Genomic DNA, 14,546 nt, shown 5'->3' with positions numbered 1-14,546 from the left:
TCTTGGCCTGTCCACCATCATGTCTTCTGATTACTGTTCTATACTGACCCTGACCCCTGCTCTGCTCTTTTTTTTTTCCCTTCATTTTTTGTTCAGATAGAGTGGGAGGGAGGGAGAGAAACATTGATGTGAAAGGGACACATCGAGTGGCTGCCACCCGCACGACCAACCAGGGCCGGGGACAAACTGCAACCGAGGTACGCGCCCTTAGCGGGAACCGAACCCGAGTCTCTCTGGACCGCAGGCCGATGCTCTAACCGCTGAGCAAAACCGGCCAGGGCTGCTCTGCTCTTTTGACCCCTACTGCCTCCTACTTTTTCTTTAACCCTTGTCCTGAACCTCACTCCATCCCATCTCCTGGCCAGTGTCCTGGCCCCTTCTCTGTCCAACCTCCTGACCTCCACCCTACAATGCCTGATTTTGTCTTGTCCCCTACATTCTTTCCTGTCCTGTCCCTTCATCTTGTCCCAACCCCAGAGCCCTCTTCTACCCCTTTCCATGCCCCTCTACCCTATTCAGATCTCCCTCCTTCCTAACACACACTTTCCATCTCCTCTGAGACAGGAGGACAGGGGTCCCATTATACCCTGCCCTGAACTTGGAGGTTCTGCTGTTCCCATTGTCTTTGAAGTTCATCCCAAACGCTTATCTTAGCATGAGCAAGAACAAGCAGCCTTGTGGGCCTCTTGTGGCCAAAATGGTTTTTGTATGTGATTTCCCCCACCCCCACCCAGTGATCTCACACACAGCTTGCATTTCTCTCCTGCCCTAGGAGGGCATAGAACTGTTCCTATGCTCCCCACCCTCCCTAAGTGTGGAAGAACACCCTAAATTATTCAGTGACTCTGGGAGTCTATGAGGTCTGGGTCATATTTCCAGCCTTGCTAGTTTGGGGGCTCCTCCATGGGGCAGGTAAGCAAATATGTAGGGGTGTGAGACTCAAGGGTATGTGTGACTCTTCTAGGATGCGTCGATCCCCCCCCCCCATCTCCTGGTCCTGACCCTGGGTGCATGATCCTTGCTTTCCTGGCCTGAAAAAATTCCATTCTAGGCCAGAGACTTCAAGGCTTGGTAGCGGTGGGATGGGGCAGGAGCTTATCCCCCTTCTCTCAGCAGTAAACGTACAAATCTTTGTGCTAAGTCCAGCCAACCTCTGTGGAGCAGATTTGGGGGGGGCAGTCACTGCATGTTAGAATCAGACCCATCCAGTAGTAACAATAACAACAAGGTTCCCTTGCTGTCTGAATCTCGATTCTGAGGACAGTCAGGGATTTTGGATAGTGAGGAGGTACCGTGTTATTCATTTATGTTTTGTTCCTGCATTTCTCATAGAGAGTAGTGAGTTTGAGGAACGAGATGCCATATCCATCTCATTTACCTAAAATATTCATCCAAACCTATTAATAACAACACAAGCATCCCTCACTGTCCCAATCTATTTGGTACCTGCGTTGTGAGAGGGAGAGTTCAAATAGTTCAGACAGTGAAAGACCCCAAGTTCTCTGAATGTATTTTGGTTTTGCATTATATATATATATATATATATATATATATATATATATATATATGAATTTTCTGCCAGCTCTTTTGCTCTTCTTCTTTGTCACACAGTTCTGGAGCTGTGTTGATAAACTGTTAAAAAAATGTTTGTGCATTTTATATACTGAGTAGGAAGAATTCAGATAATGAATATCAACTCTAACTCAAAAATCTATTTACATCTTTCCATTTTCCTGAGCTCCAGTGGCAAGAATTGGGATAGTAAGGGTACTGTGTTATGTAAATATATTTGGTCCCTGCATTTTTTATGTTGAGTAGGGAGAGGTTGGATAATGAGGGGAAACAGTTCTGTTTCAAATATGTCTGGTTGGACAAGTAGGGAGGGTTCCAGGTCTAGGTAGCAAGTAGGGAGGGTTTTGAGGCTGAGGGATACTGGTGCTGTCTCAGAAATTCACCTGAATATACTTAGTTCCTGATTTTGGTAACGAGAGTTTGGACACGTTATTCAAGAGAAAATAGCTGTTTCAAATTTATCAGTGAGGCTGAGGGATACTTGCTCTGCCATATATATAACAGCCAGTTTATAAACACAGCTCCAGATCCATGTGACAACATATATCTATATACATATATATTTATATACATATATATATATATATGTATGTATATATATATATATATATATATGTATATATATATATAAAATATGTTTCTGACTTTGGGTTGGGAGGAATACTTGTAATTGTGACAGCCAATGCATATTGAGCATATAGCTTGAACCAGGCACTGTCCTAACCAAGCTTTAAATATATTAACTCATGTCATGCTCACAACAACCCTGTGAAGTCCATATGGTCATCATCACCCCCATTTTACTGATGAGAACACTAAGGCCCAGAGAAGTTAAAGGACTTGTCTAAGAAGTTACAGAGGCAGTTAGTGGCAGAGCTGGATTGAACCCCAGATCCACTACTTGCTACCCCTCCATAAGGCCACCTGAAGCTCAAGTCCCAGATGCAGTGGGGCTTAGAGGTTGGCCAACTTCCAGGCTATTAAAAGTTGTGGGCCAGGGCAATGATGTGTGTGTGTGTGTGTGTGTGTGTGTGTGTGTGTGTGTGTCTGCCCTGCCTGTTTGCCAGGTTCAAGAGTCCCTTCTCTCCTCCTTACTCCTGCACCAGCCCACCTCTTCATTATTGTCGTTGTTATTGACAGTCATTAATGACATGGTGTGAGTGACCTTGCGTTGGGAAATGCCTTCCAAAGTACCTTTGGCCTCTCTTGGCTCTGTAAGCACCAGTTACCCATTGTTCAGATGAGGAAACCTAAGCCTTGAGACTCAATCTCCATTGCCAGCCCTTGTCCCTCTCATGTCTGATTCTATAAACATGCCTCTTCACAACATCCTTGGTGCCCCTCAGCCATGGCTGAGAGGATACTTCTCCACCAATACCCAGCTACCTTATAGCTGCTGCCTCCACCAGCCCCAGGCAGCGTAGGGGGAGGGGAGATGAAAGGGACCTTTGTGTTCGGTGCTGGAAATCTCATACTCAGGAAGAAAGGTGGGCAGGGTGGCAGGAGGCATGTATGTGGGGTGTTGCTGATACAGAGGGAGCTTCTCTTCAGGCTTGGGTCACATGCCAATCAGGCAAGGAACTTGCCTTACTCTGCCCTCTCACCTCACAGCGTGGACTGCTGCAGGGGCCTGGGCTGGGCTTGGGCTCTGAGGTCACAGAGCAGAGGGTCCCAAGTGGAAAGCAGGATGTGTGGTATGTGCTGGTGCAGGCCCAGAGCCCAAGTGGTGGTGTGGGGGAGACAGTACATTGTAGGGACTAAGAACCATCAATTTCCATGACTCTTGGCCAGAAATGCCCAAGGGGGAAGAATGAATAATGGGGGGACCCCAGTATGGATGTGAAGCAGCATGAGTCCCCTTTTCCCACTCCTCCTCCCTTGCAGGAGTAGCCTCTGTCAGCCTCCAGCCCAGGACCCAGACCCCCAAGATCTGATTCGGCCTGCTCCTATGCTTCTGTGATCAGAATCAGACCTGTTCACCTCTCCAAGCCCCAGCTTCCACATCTACAAGCTGGCTATGAGGAGCTGGGTCTGTGCCATCCACCCAGGTTTGTAGGGGCTGCAAGGGGTTAAATCACATGTGTGCTTTGTCTGTTTGTTGGGATGACTTCTCCTGGAGCTGCAGAAGGTGGTAGGGCCTTGAGACTTGGTCTCTCCTTAGAAAACTTTACCTTTTCTATGGCCAGCTGGGAAACTATTACCTCTGGGAGGGTTGGAATTTCCCTAAGACCGTCTCACACCCATACCTTGCCCTGGAAAGAAAGGGTAGGGGCCTCAGGAATGTGATGAGAACTGCCAAGAGATACACACTGATTTACACCCCAGGCCTCACCAGACCTTCCTCTCTCAGCTCCCAGGTGATACCCTGGGCTGAGCAGGGTCTGATCTGGGAACTTGGGCAGCTCCAGAAGCAGCCACCACTGTCACCACTCTTAGACCTTCTTCCCCAGTTATCTTCTGGGTGTATGGGGTGAGGGGAGAGGTCCAGGCTCTCTTCTTGGCCGTGCTGGACACCCTAAGGGTACCTGTCCTCAAGACTGTCCCTAAGGATGGCCGAGCCTTGGCAGCAGGCAGGCAAGGGTTAAAAGGTATGGGCCGGCCCAGTCCCTGGCCAGGTAGGCTGGGCCATTGCCTAGTGGGAGGCGGTCTAGGCAGCTGCCACTGCACTCACTGCTCACTGCCACTACCAGCGGGACCGGGCCTGGTGGAGACAACTATTTTTTCAGGTACCTGAGGCCATCCTGCAGTACCTATCTGGTATTGGTGAGCACCTGGGAACATGGGCCTACAGGTTGGGGTGAGGAGGGTATGGAGTGTGCTAATGTTCCCTGCAGGAAAGAGCTGGATCTGTGTGAGAGGACAGTGAGGAAGGAGGGCCTGAGTAGATGGGTGAAGCCCAAAATGTCCAATTTCCTTTCCTGGAATGAAGCTGATCCCTGGCCGGAAATGGAGGAAGGGAAGGGATCAGGGAGAAGAGAAGCCAGAATTCCCCTTCTCCACTCCCCCCACTTCCTCTTCCCTTTTCCTTCCCTGTGGGAGTAGCCTCTGCCCTCCCTCAACCTGGGGCCCAGCCTCTCAGGAGAGCCCAGTGGATTGAGAACCCGCCTGCCTGCCCACCCCCAGCTGTTCACCTAGAGTCGGGCAGGGGGCCCTTAGTGCAATGTGAACAGTCTAGATACTGGCAGTTTATATTCGCTCCCATGGTGGCAGGATGTGGAAATGGGGGTCCCACTGAAGGTGTTGAGGTGCCACCCAGGTGAGGTGTCTTGGTTGTAAACAGTCATTATAGCCAGGAATTTCTTGGTTGTGGTGTCAGAAGGGCAGACCTGAAAAACCTGCTGGGCCCGCCTCTGGGTGTGGGAGTGTTCTCTGCAGCTCTCCTGCTGCAGCCCATCCTGGGACCGCACAGGCCCACCAGTGGGGAAACCCAGGGGCTGGTGGGGGAGGGTGTTGGGGAGGGGGCTGCTGGGATCCCCTTCTCGCCATCTCTGGGTGGGCACCTGGCAGCCCTGGGCCTCAGGGCCAATGCGTCAAGGGCAGGCGAGCGGAGGCAGAGGTTCAGGAGCCGGGTGTGGGGGTGTGGGGCGTGGACCCTGTGTCTAGCCTGCCCAGTGACCCCATGACTCAGGCCCTAGCTATGTCCTCAAGGTCAGACTGACAGGGTGGAGTCAGGGTTCCTTTCTGGACCCTGTGTTGACTTCCGAGATACCGTGAGCTCCCCGGAAGGGAAGGCTCGAGGCAGCTTAGTGTCAGATGTAGGACCAGTCCTGGTGAACAGGCCCCCTGGGGAGGAGTGGAGGTTCCTGTTGGGGTGAAGGAAGGTTTAGGGGAGCCCTGGGAGAGTTCCTCAAACCCAAATGGAGGCTAGGGTAGAAGGACCCCCAGGAGCCAAATGGCAGAGGGGGCTGAGCTGGGACCTCAAGGAAACCCACTGTGCTGGGCAATGTCGGACCTCGGAGGATGGGCATGTGAGCACCTCTGCAAAGTACACGATGCTGCCTGGGTGTGCCAAAGGGCTTTAGGTACTGATCCCTGCCCCTGATGTTGAGGATAGGGAACCAGAGGAGGGGTACAGACCCTATGGGGCAGGTAGCAGGACTTCTGAGGAACTGGTGGCACCATGTTTGCAGCTTGGCCACACCTCCCAATGTATAGATGGGGAAGGGGCTTGAACCCATGCTTTCTTGGTTCCCTGGGTCTTCTCCACACCTAGCCAGCATGTCATACAAGCTGGGGAGTTCTAGGTAGGTAGGGATGGGACCTCTGTGGCCTCATGAGGCCCTCCCAGGCACCTACCACTGAGGTCAGGCCAGGTGGTGGCAGGTGATGTCACCTGGCTGCCCAGCTGGGGACCAAGCAGGATATGGGAGGGAGGTAGAAAACTCCAGAGGAGGGGACAAGGGCAGGGCTGGGTAGAAAACTCCAGAGGAGGGGACAAGCAGGCCCCATGGTCAGCAAGGGAAGCTTGGGGCAGAGAAAGAGGCAGGAGGCAGTCTGCTTGTTATCTGTTGTTGTGGACTTTACTATTCACAGTCCCGGCAGGGAGACGTCCTTCTGATGGGTACAGGACAGGCTGGGGTGGGCAGAGGGGCTGGAGGGGTCAGGAGCCAAGTCAGGGACAAGTAGCAATCCACAGATCTAGGCTTGATCCCTGGGACAACTGCCTCGTCATTCTTTCATTCACCCAGCAGACATTCACTGAGCACTTGCTGTGCACATAGAATTTTTCTGAATGCCAGAGATACTGATGAAAACAGGACAGACATGTTTCCTGTCCTCGTGAATGTACAAGGGAGGGAGTCTCTTTCTCTGGACCGCAGGCTGATGCTCTAACCAGTGAGCCAAACCGGCCAGGGCGGGAGGGAGTCTCTTGTTGGAACAGCAGTTGTGAGGGGATGTAATGTGGTGGCCCACCTCTGGAAGTGATATGAGAGCATGTGAGAGCCAGGGGCTGACATGGTGAGAAGTGAAAAGAGCACTCCAGACAGCAGCCACAGCCTGGGCAAAGACCCTGAGGTCAGATGGGCTGTGAGCTTATGAGTAATTGGTGGGGTTGGAACAGCTCTAGTGATGGAGAGTGTTGGACCAAAGGGGTGATCCTTGGCTCTGTCCTCAGCCAGAGGCAAGTTACTTCACCTCTCTGTGTCTTACTCTCCTCATCTCTAAACTGGGGGTAATGACAACCACAGAACTGTCATCACAAGATAGTTGTAAAGATTAAAGGTGGCATATAAGGTAACTCTTCCAGGCACTCAGGTGCTTAATAAATGCCCACTGTTGTTATAGTTGGTTGAATCTGTGACATTAATTTTTGCTCCCCAGGTGAGACTCCTGACTGTGGCCCATGGGCCTCTGAGGAGGCATCATAAGTCCGCCCAGCTCCCCACTTGCTGTGCTCCCACTCAATGGGAAGGGAACCAAGGTACCAGGGCCAAGTGTAGGCCAGATATTGATACAGATTCTGAGAGGGCAGGTCAAGCAGGTGGGTGGGGTTGGGGTACCCCTTCTTCCTGGGGTGTGGGAAGCTGGGTGAGGGACCACACATGTGCTTCCTTAATGGTTCCTGTGCATCACTGTCAGGCCTTGTCCCACCATAAACCACGGCCTCTTGACAATACCGGGATGGAAGTCAAAGGTCAGCTGATCAGTTCTCCCACTTTCAATGCCTCAGGTTGGTATCTGTTTCCCGCTCCTGCTGCCTCCTCCCCTGCTCTGAGTCACCTGCCCGCCCACTTGGGAAGGGTTGGTCCCTGGCCTCACAGGATACAGGATGCCTGGCTGCCTCACTGACCTTTGCTCCTTCTGTGTCCAGCTGCCCTGTTCGGAGAGGCTGCCACCCAGGTGAAGTCAGAGCGTCTGAGGGGACTGCTCGACCGGCAGCGGGCTCTGCAGGAGGCTCTGACCCTGAAACTTCAGGAGCTACGCAAAGTGTGCCTCCAAGAGGCGGTGAGGGCTTGGCCCTACGAGTGTCGGGTGGGGGTGAGGATCCAGGGCCCCTTGGCAGGCAGACTGGGGTGGCCATTGCTGAGCCACTTGTCTGAGCTGCACATTCCCTGTCACCCTCTAGCTCCTTAAAGCTCAGCTTAGATGTCTTAGAATCAATAAAATATGGCAGTGGAGGCCTATAACCCCTCATCAACAACCTGAAATCCAAAAAACTTTACAAAACAATTGTTATTTCCAAAATTTGGCAGTAAAACCTGACCTGAACTGACACAGGGTGATTTATAGTGGTGATTTACCCCTCTTGGTGTGAATATCCACAGTTTGCCAGAAATAATAATGCAGTTCAGAGCATGTAGCACCAGGTCCTGAAGGAGTGTTCTATAATATGCAGTATATAGACTGTGTTGTCTTCATAAAAACTCAGAAATTCTGGATTCCAAAGCAAGTCTCCCTGCCTCCCACGCCCACTGACCAGGATTTGGGCCATCAAGGGGCTGAGAGTCCAGGCTGCACAACTGCCTGGTGGAGAAATGGGAGGAGGAAGCCAAGTAACAGACATTCGATGCCAAGCAGGACTGAGCTCCTATTAGGACTTCTGTAGCTTCTGGAATCATTACTGCTTTGCCCCATCCCCCCAACTAACCCTTGACAGTCTCTGATCCCTGCCACCCCCCCCCCCCCAGGAGCTAACTGGCCAGCTGCCCCCTGAGTGCCCTCTGGAGCCTGGTGAAAGGCCCCAGTTGGTCCGCCGGCGGCCCCCTGCAGCCCGAGCCTACCCTCCACCGCTCCCCAACCCAGCACACCACTCCTTGTGCCCTGCTGAGGTGAGCAGATGGTCAAGGAGAACAAGTTGGGGGTGGGACAGATACAGAGGAGGAGGAGCCTGGAGGGAGCCTGGACAGGGAGGGGGGTTGCATCCTGGGGAAGGAGAGGCCAAGATGAAAAGAGACTCGCCTGAGGGAAGTGAGTTCCTGGTCTGAAAGAGGATGCCAGTCCCTAACTGTGGGGAAAAGCCTCTCACCCTACGGAAAATGAATGGGCTCAGACTCTAATCAAGAGGCGCCCTATCAGAAGAGGGAATAAGCTCCACCCCCAGGAGGAATAGGTCCCGCCTCCAGTGTAGATGGGCTCTGCCACCGCCTGGCTCCTGTGCTTGGCATTTTCCTATATTTGGTTCTATCCCACCCTCTCTCGTGGGCCCTGCAGGAGCTGGCTCTCGAGGCTCTGGAACGCGAGGTGTCAGTACAGCAGCAGATCGCGGCAGCTGCCCGCCGCCTGGCCTTGGCTCCTGAGCTGAGTGCCGAGCAGCGCCGGCGCCGACGCCAGGTCCAGGCAGATGCCCTTCGGAGGCTGCATGAGCTGGAGGAGCAGCTCGGGGACCTCCGAGCCCGCCTAGGTCTCCCGGTGCTCTCACTGTCCACAGGGGCAGTTATCACCACCCAGGGTGTCTGCTTGGGCACACGTCTCGCTCAGCTCAGCCAAGGTGAGCCAGGCCCTGTCACCTCACCAGTGAAAACAAGGGAATAGGCATTAGTTAAGGGACTAGGTAGGGGTGGGAGAACAGCCAGTGAAAAGTGGGTAGCAGGTAGAACCTAAGGGACCTGAACATAAGAGGAGTGTAGGTTAACTGGCTCTGTGCAAGGGTGGGACCACTGGAACTGACCTATAGGCCCCAGGAAAGTTTGGAGCCAAGTCTCTGGTGGTCTGGGATTCAGGTAAAGGTGGATTCTTTGGGAGGGTACAGGGTAGGGAAGAGACTGGCCAGTGGTATAAGGGGATGGCCCCAGGCCCGGCATTGATGGGCCAGGGTCTCTCCCTTCTCCCTTGTAGAGGATGTAGTTCTGCACTCGGAGAGCAGCTCCCTCTCAGAGTCTGGGGCCAGCCATGATAATGGTGAGGACCCCTGTCACCCAAACCCATATATCCTTTGTTGCTTGGCCCCTCCCCTCCCCCTCCAGCCTCTCCTAAGCTATGTCCTGTCCTCCAGTGGGGCTCCCCTCTTCACTTTCAGCCTGCTCAGCCCTGCCCAGCCCTCTGTCCCTCCCTGCCTCCTTAGTCCCTGCCCTTTGCTTTGCCCACAACCTATCTGACCCCCTCTCATTGAATTCTCCCCAACTTTCTTCTACCTAGAGGAACCTCGTAGCTGCTTCCCTCTGGCTGAGCGCCCCTCGCCACCTAAGACCTGGGACCAGCTGCGGGCAGTATCTGGGGGCAGCCCTGAGCGGCGTACCCCATGGAAACCACCCCCGTCAGATCTTTATGGGGACCTGAAGAGCCGACGGAACTCTGTGGCCAGCCCCACCAGGTAAGGGCAAGCTTCTTTCCTCCTTTCCCCATGAGCCAGGAGTAGGGTCCTGAGCCTGGGCTGGCAGGAGAGGGTCTGCTGGTGGGGACAGTCTCTAATGTGGACCCCTACCCCGGCCTGCTTGTCTCTGTCTAGCCCCACACGCTCGCTGCCCAGGAGTGCCTCCAGTTTTGAGGGGCGAAGTGTGCCTGCCACCCCTGTCCTCACCCGGGGCACTGCCCCCCAGCTCTGCAAGTAAGGGGATTAGGGGGGTGGATTTGAGGACCAGAGGAGGGAAGCATTAGTTCTAACTGGGAGAGCCCCGGAAGGTGTGGCTTAGTTGCTTGGACGTTATTACCGTGCACCAAAAGCTTGCCAGTTCCATTCCCGATCAGGGTACTTGCCAAGGTTGCGGGCTCGATCTCCAGTAAAGGGCAAAGGGCGTGCAGGAGGCTGCTTGTCAGTATTTCTGTCTCTCTCTTTCTCCCTCTCCCTTCCTCTGTCTCTAAAAATCAATAAAATATATATATTTTTAAAAGTTCTAACTGGGAGAAAAAAAAAGTTCTTACTGGGAGAGCATTACCAAAGGGTGTAGGACAGGAATGGCTGGGCTTTGAAGGGTGAATAGGAATTGCTTGGTAGAGAAGAAAGAGGTGGGGATTTGGGAGCAGAAGCCCAATGATTAACAAGTCATTTCCCTCCCTGGCTGGTTTGGCTCAGCGGTTAGAGTGTCGGCCTGTGGACCAGAGAGACCCGGTTTGGTTTCCACTAAGGGCACGTACCTCTTTTGCAGTTTGTCCCCTGCCCTGGTTGGGTCGTGTGGGTGGCGACCAGTTGATGTGTCTCTCTCACATTGATGTTTCTCTCTCTTCCTCCCTCTTTCCCTCCCACTCTATCTGAAGATAAATGCAAAAATGTCCTCGGGTGAGGATAAAAAAAAGACTTTTTCCCATCTCTGAATCTTGGTCTCCTCATTTGTGAAATGGGAATAATAATATCTGCTCTTTGAAAGGGATCAGTGCATTGCATGGTATCAACTTATTTAATCAACACAGGATTCCTATGAGGAGGTGCTATTGTTATTCCTTTTTTACAGATGAGGAAACAGGCACAGAGAGGTTAAGTGACTTGTTAGTAAACCAAAGACCTGGTATTTGAACCCAGACAAGTTTGACTCTAGAGTCTGTGCTTTTAATCACTCTACTCTACCGCTTCTTTTTAAAAAAAATGTTTTTATTGATTTTTTAGAGAGATAGAAACATCGATGTGTGAGAGATACATCAGTTGGTTGCCTCCCACACGCCTCCTACTAGGGATCGAGCCCACAACCCAGGCATGTGCCCTGACCTGGACTCGAACCGGGACCTTTCAGTCCATGGGACGGATGCGCAATCCACTGAGCCACACCAGCTGGGCTACTCTACTGCTTCTTAAATACTAAGTGCCTGCTTTTCTCAGGCTGTGAACAAAACAAAATCCTGGTCATATGGTACTTGTATTCCATGATGGTGGCTAGTGGGATGATAGTTTGGGGTGGTTCATACACATGGGGGAGGGCGCAGAGAATTGAGGAAAGGCCTTGAATTCCAGGCCTAAGGATTAGTACCTCATTGTGGAGGAGGTGGGGAGCCACAAGAAGCACCTTAGCAGGGGTTGCTGGTCAGATGTATTCGGAAGAACCCTCTTCTGGGCCTTCCCCTGCCAGCATTTCCTCTCCAGCCCTACACACACTGACATCTTCCTTGGCACTAACAGCCCCAGGCCCACCATATCTTTTTAATCCCTCAGCCCTCCAGTCTGAGACAGGACCTCTTCTGCCCTTTACATGCCTCTACCTAACACCTTTATACACAGTTTCTAATCCTGGGTCCATTTGGGGGACAGGGAGGTGAAGGCTCAGAGAGAGGTATGGTATGGACTTAAGGCACTCAGCCCATCTGCCTATTTCTGACCTTCCTCCCATAACCCCCACCTCCTCTCCCCCAGACCTGAAGGCCTCCATTCTCGCCAGTGGTCTGGCAGCCAGGACTCCCAGATGGGCTTTCCCCGAGTGGACCTGGCCTCGGACCACCGCGCCTCGCTCTTTGCAGCTCGCACCCGCCGCAGCAACAGCTCTGAAGCCCTACTAGTGGACCGGGCAGCTGGGGGGGGAGCAGGCTCCCCACCTTTGCCTCTGGCTCCCCCTGCCACTGGTCCCCCAGTCTGTAAGAGCAGTGAGGTGCTGTATGAGCGCCCCCAACCAGCCCCTGCCTTCTCCTCCCGCACAGCTGGTCCCCCAGATCCTCCCCGGGCTGCCCGGCCAAGCTCAGCTGCCCCTGCCTCCCGTGGGGGCCCCCGGCTCCCACCTGTGTGTGGGGACTTCCTCTTGGACTATTCCCTTGACCGGGGCCTGCCCCGAGGAATTGGTGGGCCAGGCTGGGGGGAGCTGCTGCCTGCAGCTGAGGTCCCAGGACCCTTCTCCCGCCGGGATGGGCTCTTCACCATGTTCCCAGGCCCACCACCTGTGTATGCAGCGGACGGCAGTAGCCCCCTCCTCCGCAGCAAGGACCCCCACACCCGTGCCACCCGCACCAAGCCCTGTGGCCTGCCCTTGGAGGCTGCAGAGGGTCCAGAGGTGCATCCAAACCCTCTGCTATGGATGCCCCCACCCACCCGTATCCCTCCAGCTGGCGAGCGCAGTGGCCACAAGAATCTTGCTCTGGAGGGGCTACGGGACTGGTACATCCGGAACTCCGGACTGGCCTCGGGGCCCCAGCGCCGGCCTGTGCTCTCCCACATGGGCCCGCAACACCCACCCTTCCTCCATGCCCGCTGCTATGAGGTGGGCCAGGCGCTGTATGGGGCCCCCAGCCAGGCACCCCTCCCGCATTCGAGGAGTTTCACGGCGCCCCCTGTCTCCAGCAGGTATGGGGGGTGCTTTTACTGATGGGAAGGGGTCTCTTGAGGTAGATGGCAAAGGTCTCCAGGCTCAGGGGCAGGTAGTGTGAGCGTTAATGAGTTGAACCATAAGAGTGCTAGCTGCAGCTTTGGCACAGGGTCACTGGGCCTTGCCAGACCTACATTAATTAGTCCATGGGGTCTTGGTGGAGGGGTATCCTGGGCCCTGGTAGCAGCAGTTCTTTACTAAGCTATAGAAGAATTTTATGTTAACAACGAGTGCATGCCAGCTGAAAATGAACCTTGGAACCAGGGTACTGGGAGGAAGGGACATCCTGTGCCCTCGCCTTTCTCTCTCTCTCTCACCACGCCCCATGCCTGCGAGCCTCAAGGTGCTGTCCTGTGCCTCCCTCTACCTCTTTAACGAGCCTGTTTTCCTCTCTCTTTCTGTGTCTTGTACGTTTTTTCCTCTCTTCTCTGTCTTCCCACCCTGTCCTCCGGATTCCTGCTACCCCTTCTAAAGATACTACGCGGACTTCCTGTACCCCCCGGAGCTGAGCGCTCGTTTAAGTGACCTGACGCTAGAGGGGGAGCAGTCCTCCAGTTCTGACCCTCAGACCCCAGGGACACTGGTCTGACCCCTTCTGATATGCCCCTTGTTGGCCTGGGCATCACTTCAGTCTGGGGAGCACACAGCTGACCTCGCTGAGCCCTGGGGTATGGTTGCTCTTGGTCCTGGGCTGCGGGGGTGGGGGTGCTCCAACCTGATCTTCCAAGGGCCCTGGCTCCCTGTGGGCCGGTGTCTGATGTCCTGCTTCTCCTCTCATACTGTGCTGGGAACTGGGGGCCCTCAGCCAGCTTAAAGAGGGGGGTGTAATGGGGGCTCTAGGCCCCTTCCTCCATTTCTGTTTACAGTTGTGATTTAGGTTTTCACTGTCTTTCCCCAACACTAGATGTTTTATAAAAGGGAAACTGTGATCTCATCTGGTTGGGTTCATTCCTGTCCCATGCCCAGCCTGTTCCATTCAGGAACCCCCTCCATGAGACGGACCATATAGAGTCACAGGGTCCTGTTTGGGGCAGCTAGGGACTCTGGTGTGAACAGAACTACCACCCCCTACCAGGGCTGTTCTTGGGGAGGTGAGCTCTCCGCCCACATTTGGTGGGGGGCTTGGGTTTGTTTTCCCACCCCAGGGGTGCAGGAAGGAGCCCCAGTCCCTGTCTGCCTGTCTGTGCCCGCTTCCTCTGCCCCCAGAGTGAGATGGCCCAACCTTTGGCCTCAGTCTCTACCCTGACTATTCCTACTCTGGAGGCTCCACAGGAGGGCCCAAGGACAGAGCTATCGGGTGTGTTATGTCCTGGGATGCTGCTGTGGTGGAATCTGGCACCTGGTAGATGCCAGTAAAATCCTCAGGTGACGCCTGGCCACAGGCTGCGTCACATCTTCCTTGACTTTCCTTCCACCTACCACTTTTTAAACAAATCTACACAAGGTGTGTTTTCTATGATACCTGTCTGTGACTTTCTGGAGCTGGGGGTCCCCATACCCCCTTTACCTGGTGTTAAACTTTTCTTTTTGTATCAATGAATCTGGGCCCAAGACACTACCCACACTGGAAGGGGATTTCTAGAATAAATGTGTCAATTGAAACCACGTGTTGCTCTTCTCCCTGCCTTGCCTTGGGGCACACACTTGTAGTTAAGACCAGATATGTTTTTATAATACCATGTTATGAGAAATACAATACTGTGGAAACAGCCTGTAATAATGTCATCTGCTCTGGCTTTGTTTTGTGATGTGGGGCAACTTCTTTGCCTGTCTCTCTCTCTCTCTTTTTTTTTTTTGGTGGTACGTGCCCCTAGCGGG

At 53.6% G+C, this 14,546-nt stretch overlaps 1 protein-coding gene across 3 annotated transcripts; it reads left to right on the top strand.

Annotated features, from left to right (window-relative positions):
- The first annotated feature begins 4,252 nt into the window (after nucleotides 1-4,252).
- On the top strand, nucleotides 4,253-14,162 carry CCDC120 (coiled-coil domain containing 120). 3 transcript variants are annotated; one of them, XM_036270669.1, is made up of 11 exons: nucleotides 4,253-4,298; nucleotides 6,895-6,994; nucleotides 7,153-7,243; nucleotides 7,385-7,518; nucleotides 8,202-8,342; nucleotides 8,725-9,001; nucleotides 9,349-9,411; nucleotides 9,649-9,823; nucleotides 9,959-10,057; nucleotides 11,789-12,706; nucleotides 13,203-14,162. In XM_036270669.1, the coding sequence occupies exons 3-11, from the start codon at nucleotides 7,195-7,197 to the stop codon at nucleotides 13,315-13,317; spliced, it is 1,971 nt and encodes a 656-aa protein (XP_036126562.1). In that variant the 5' UTR covers nucleotides 4,253-4,298; nucleotides 6,895-6,994; nucleotides 7,153-7,194; the 3' UTR covers nucleotides 13,318-14,162. The 3 variants fall into 3 exon arrangements, with proteins under 3 accessions (XP_036126562.1, XP_036126563.1, XP_036126564.1); XM_036270670.1 differs by having other exon boundaries at nucleotides 4,289-4,335; XM_036270671.1 differs by lacking the exons at nucleotides 4,253-4,298; nucleotides 6,895-6,994 and adding an exon at nucleotides 7,035-7,054.
- The last annotated feature ends 384 nt before the right edge of the window (nucleotides 14,163-14,546 follow it).

The sequence above is a fragment of the Molossus molossus genome, unplaced genomic scaffold (genome assembly GCF_014108415.1).
Source record: "Molossus molossus isolate mMolMol1 unplaced genomic scaffold, mMolMol1.p scaffold_m16_p_2, whole genome shotgun sequence".
NCBI lineage: Eukaryota > Metazoa > Chordata > Mammalia > Chiroptera > Molossidae > Molossus > Molossus molossus.
Note: the sequence above shows the minus strand (reverse complement) of the source record. Positions and strands in the feature narration are given on the sequence as shown.

Coding starts and splice junctions, on each gene's coding strand:
- CCDC120 (XM_036270669.1), top strand. CDS start 7,195: ATGGAAGTCAAAGGTCAGCTGATCAGTTCTCCCACTTTCAATGCCTCA. Junction 7,244..7,384: donor TCCCACTTTCAATGCCTCAG/GTTGGTATCTGT, acceptor TTCTGTGTCCAG/CTGCCCTGTTCGGAGAGGCT. Junction 9,002..9,348: donor TCTCGCTCAGCTCAGCCAAG/GTGAGCCAGGCC, acceptor TCTCCCTTGTAG/AGGATGTAGTTCTGCACTCG.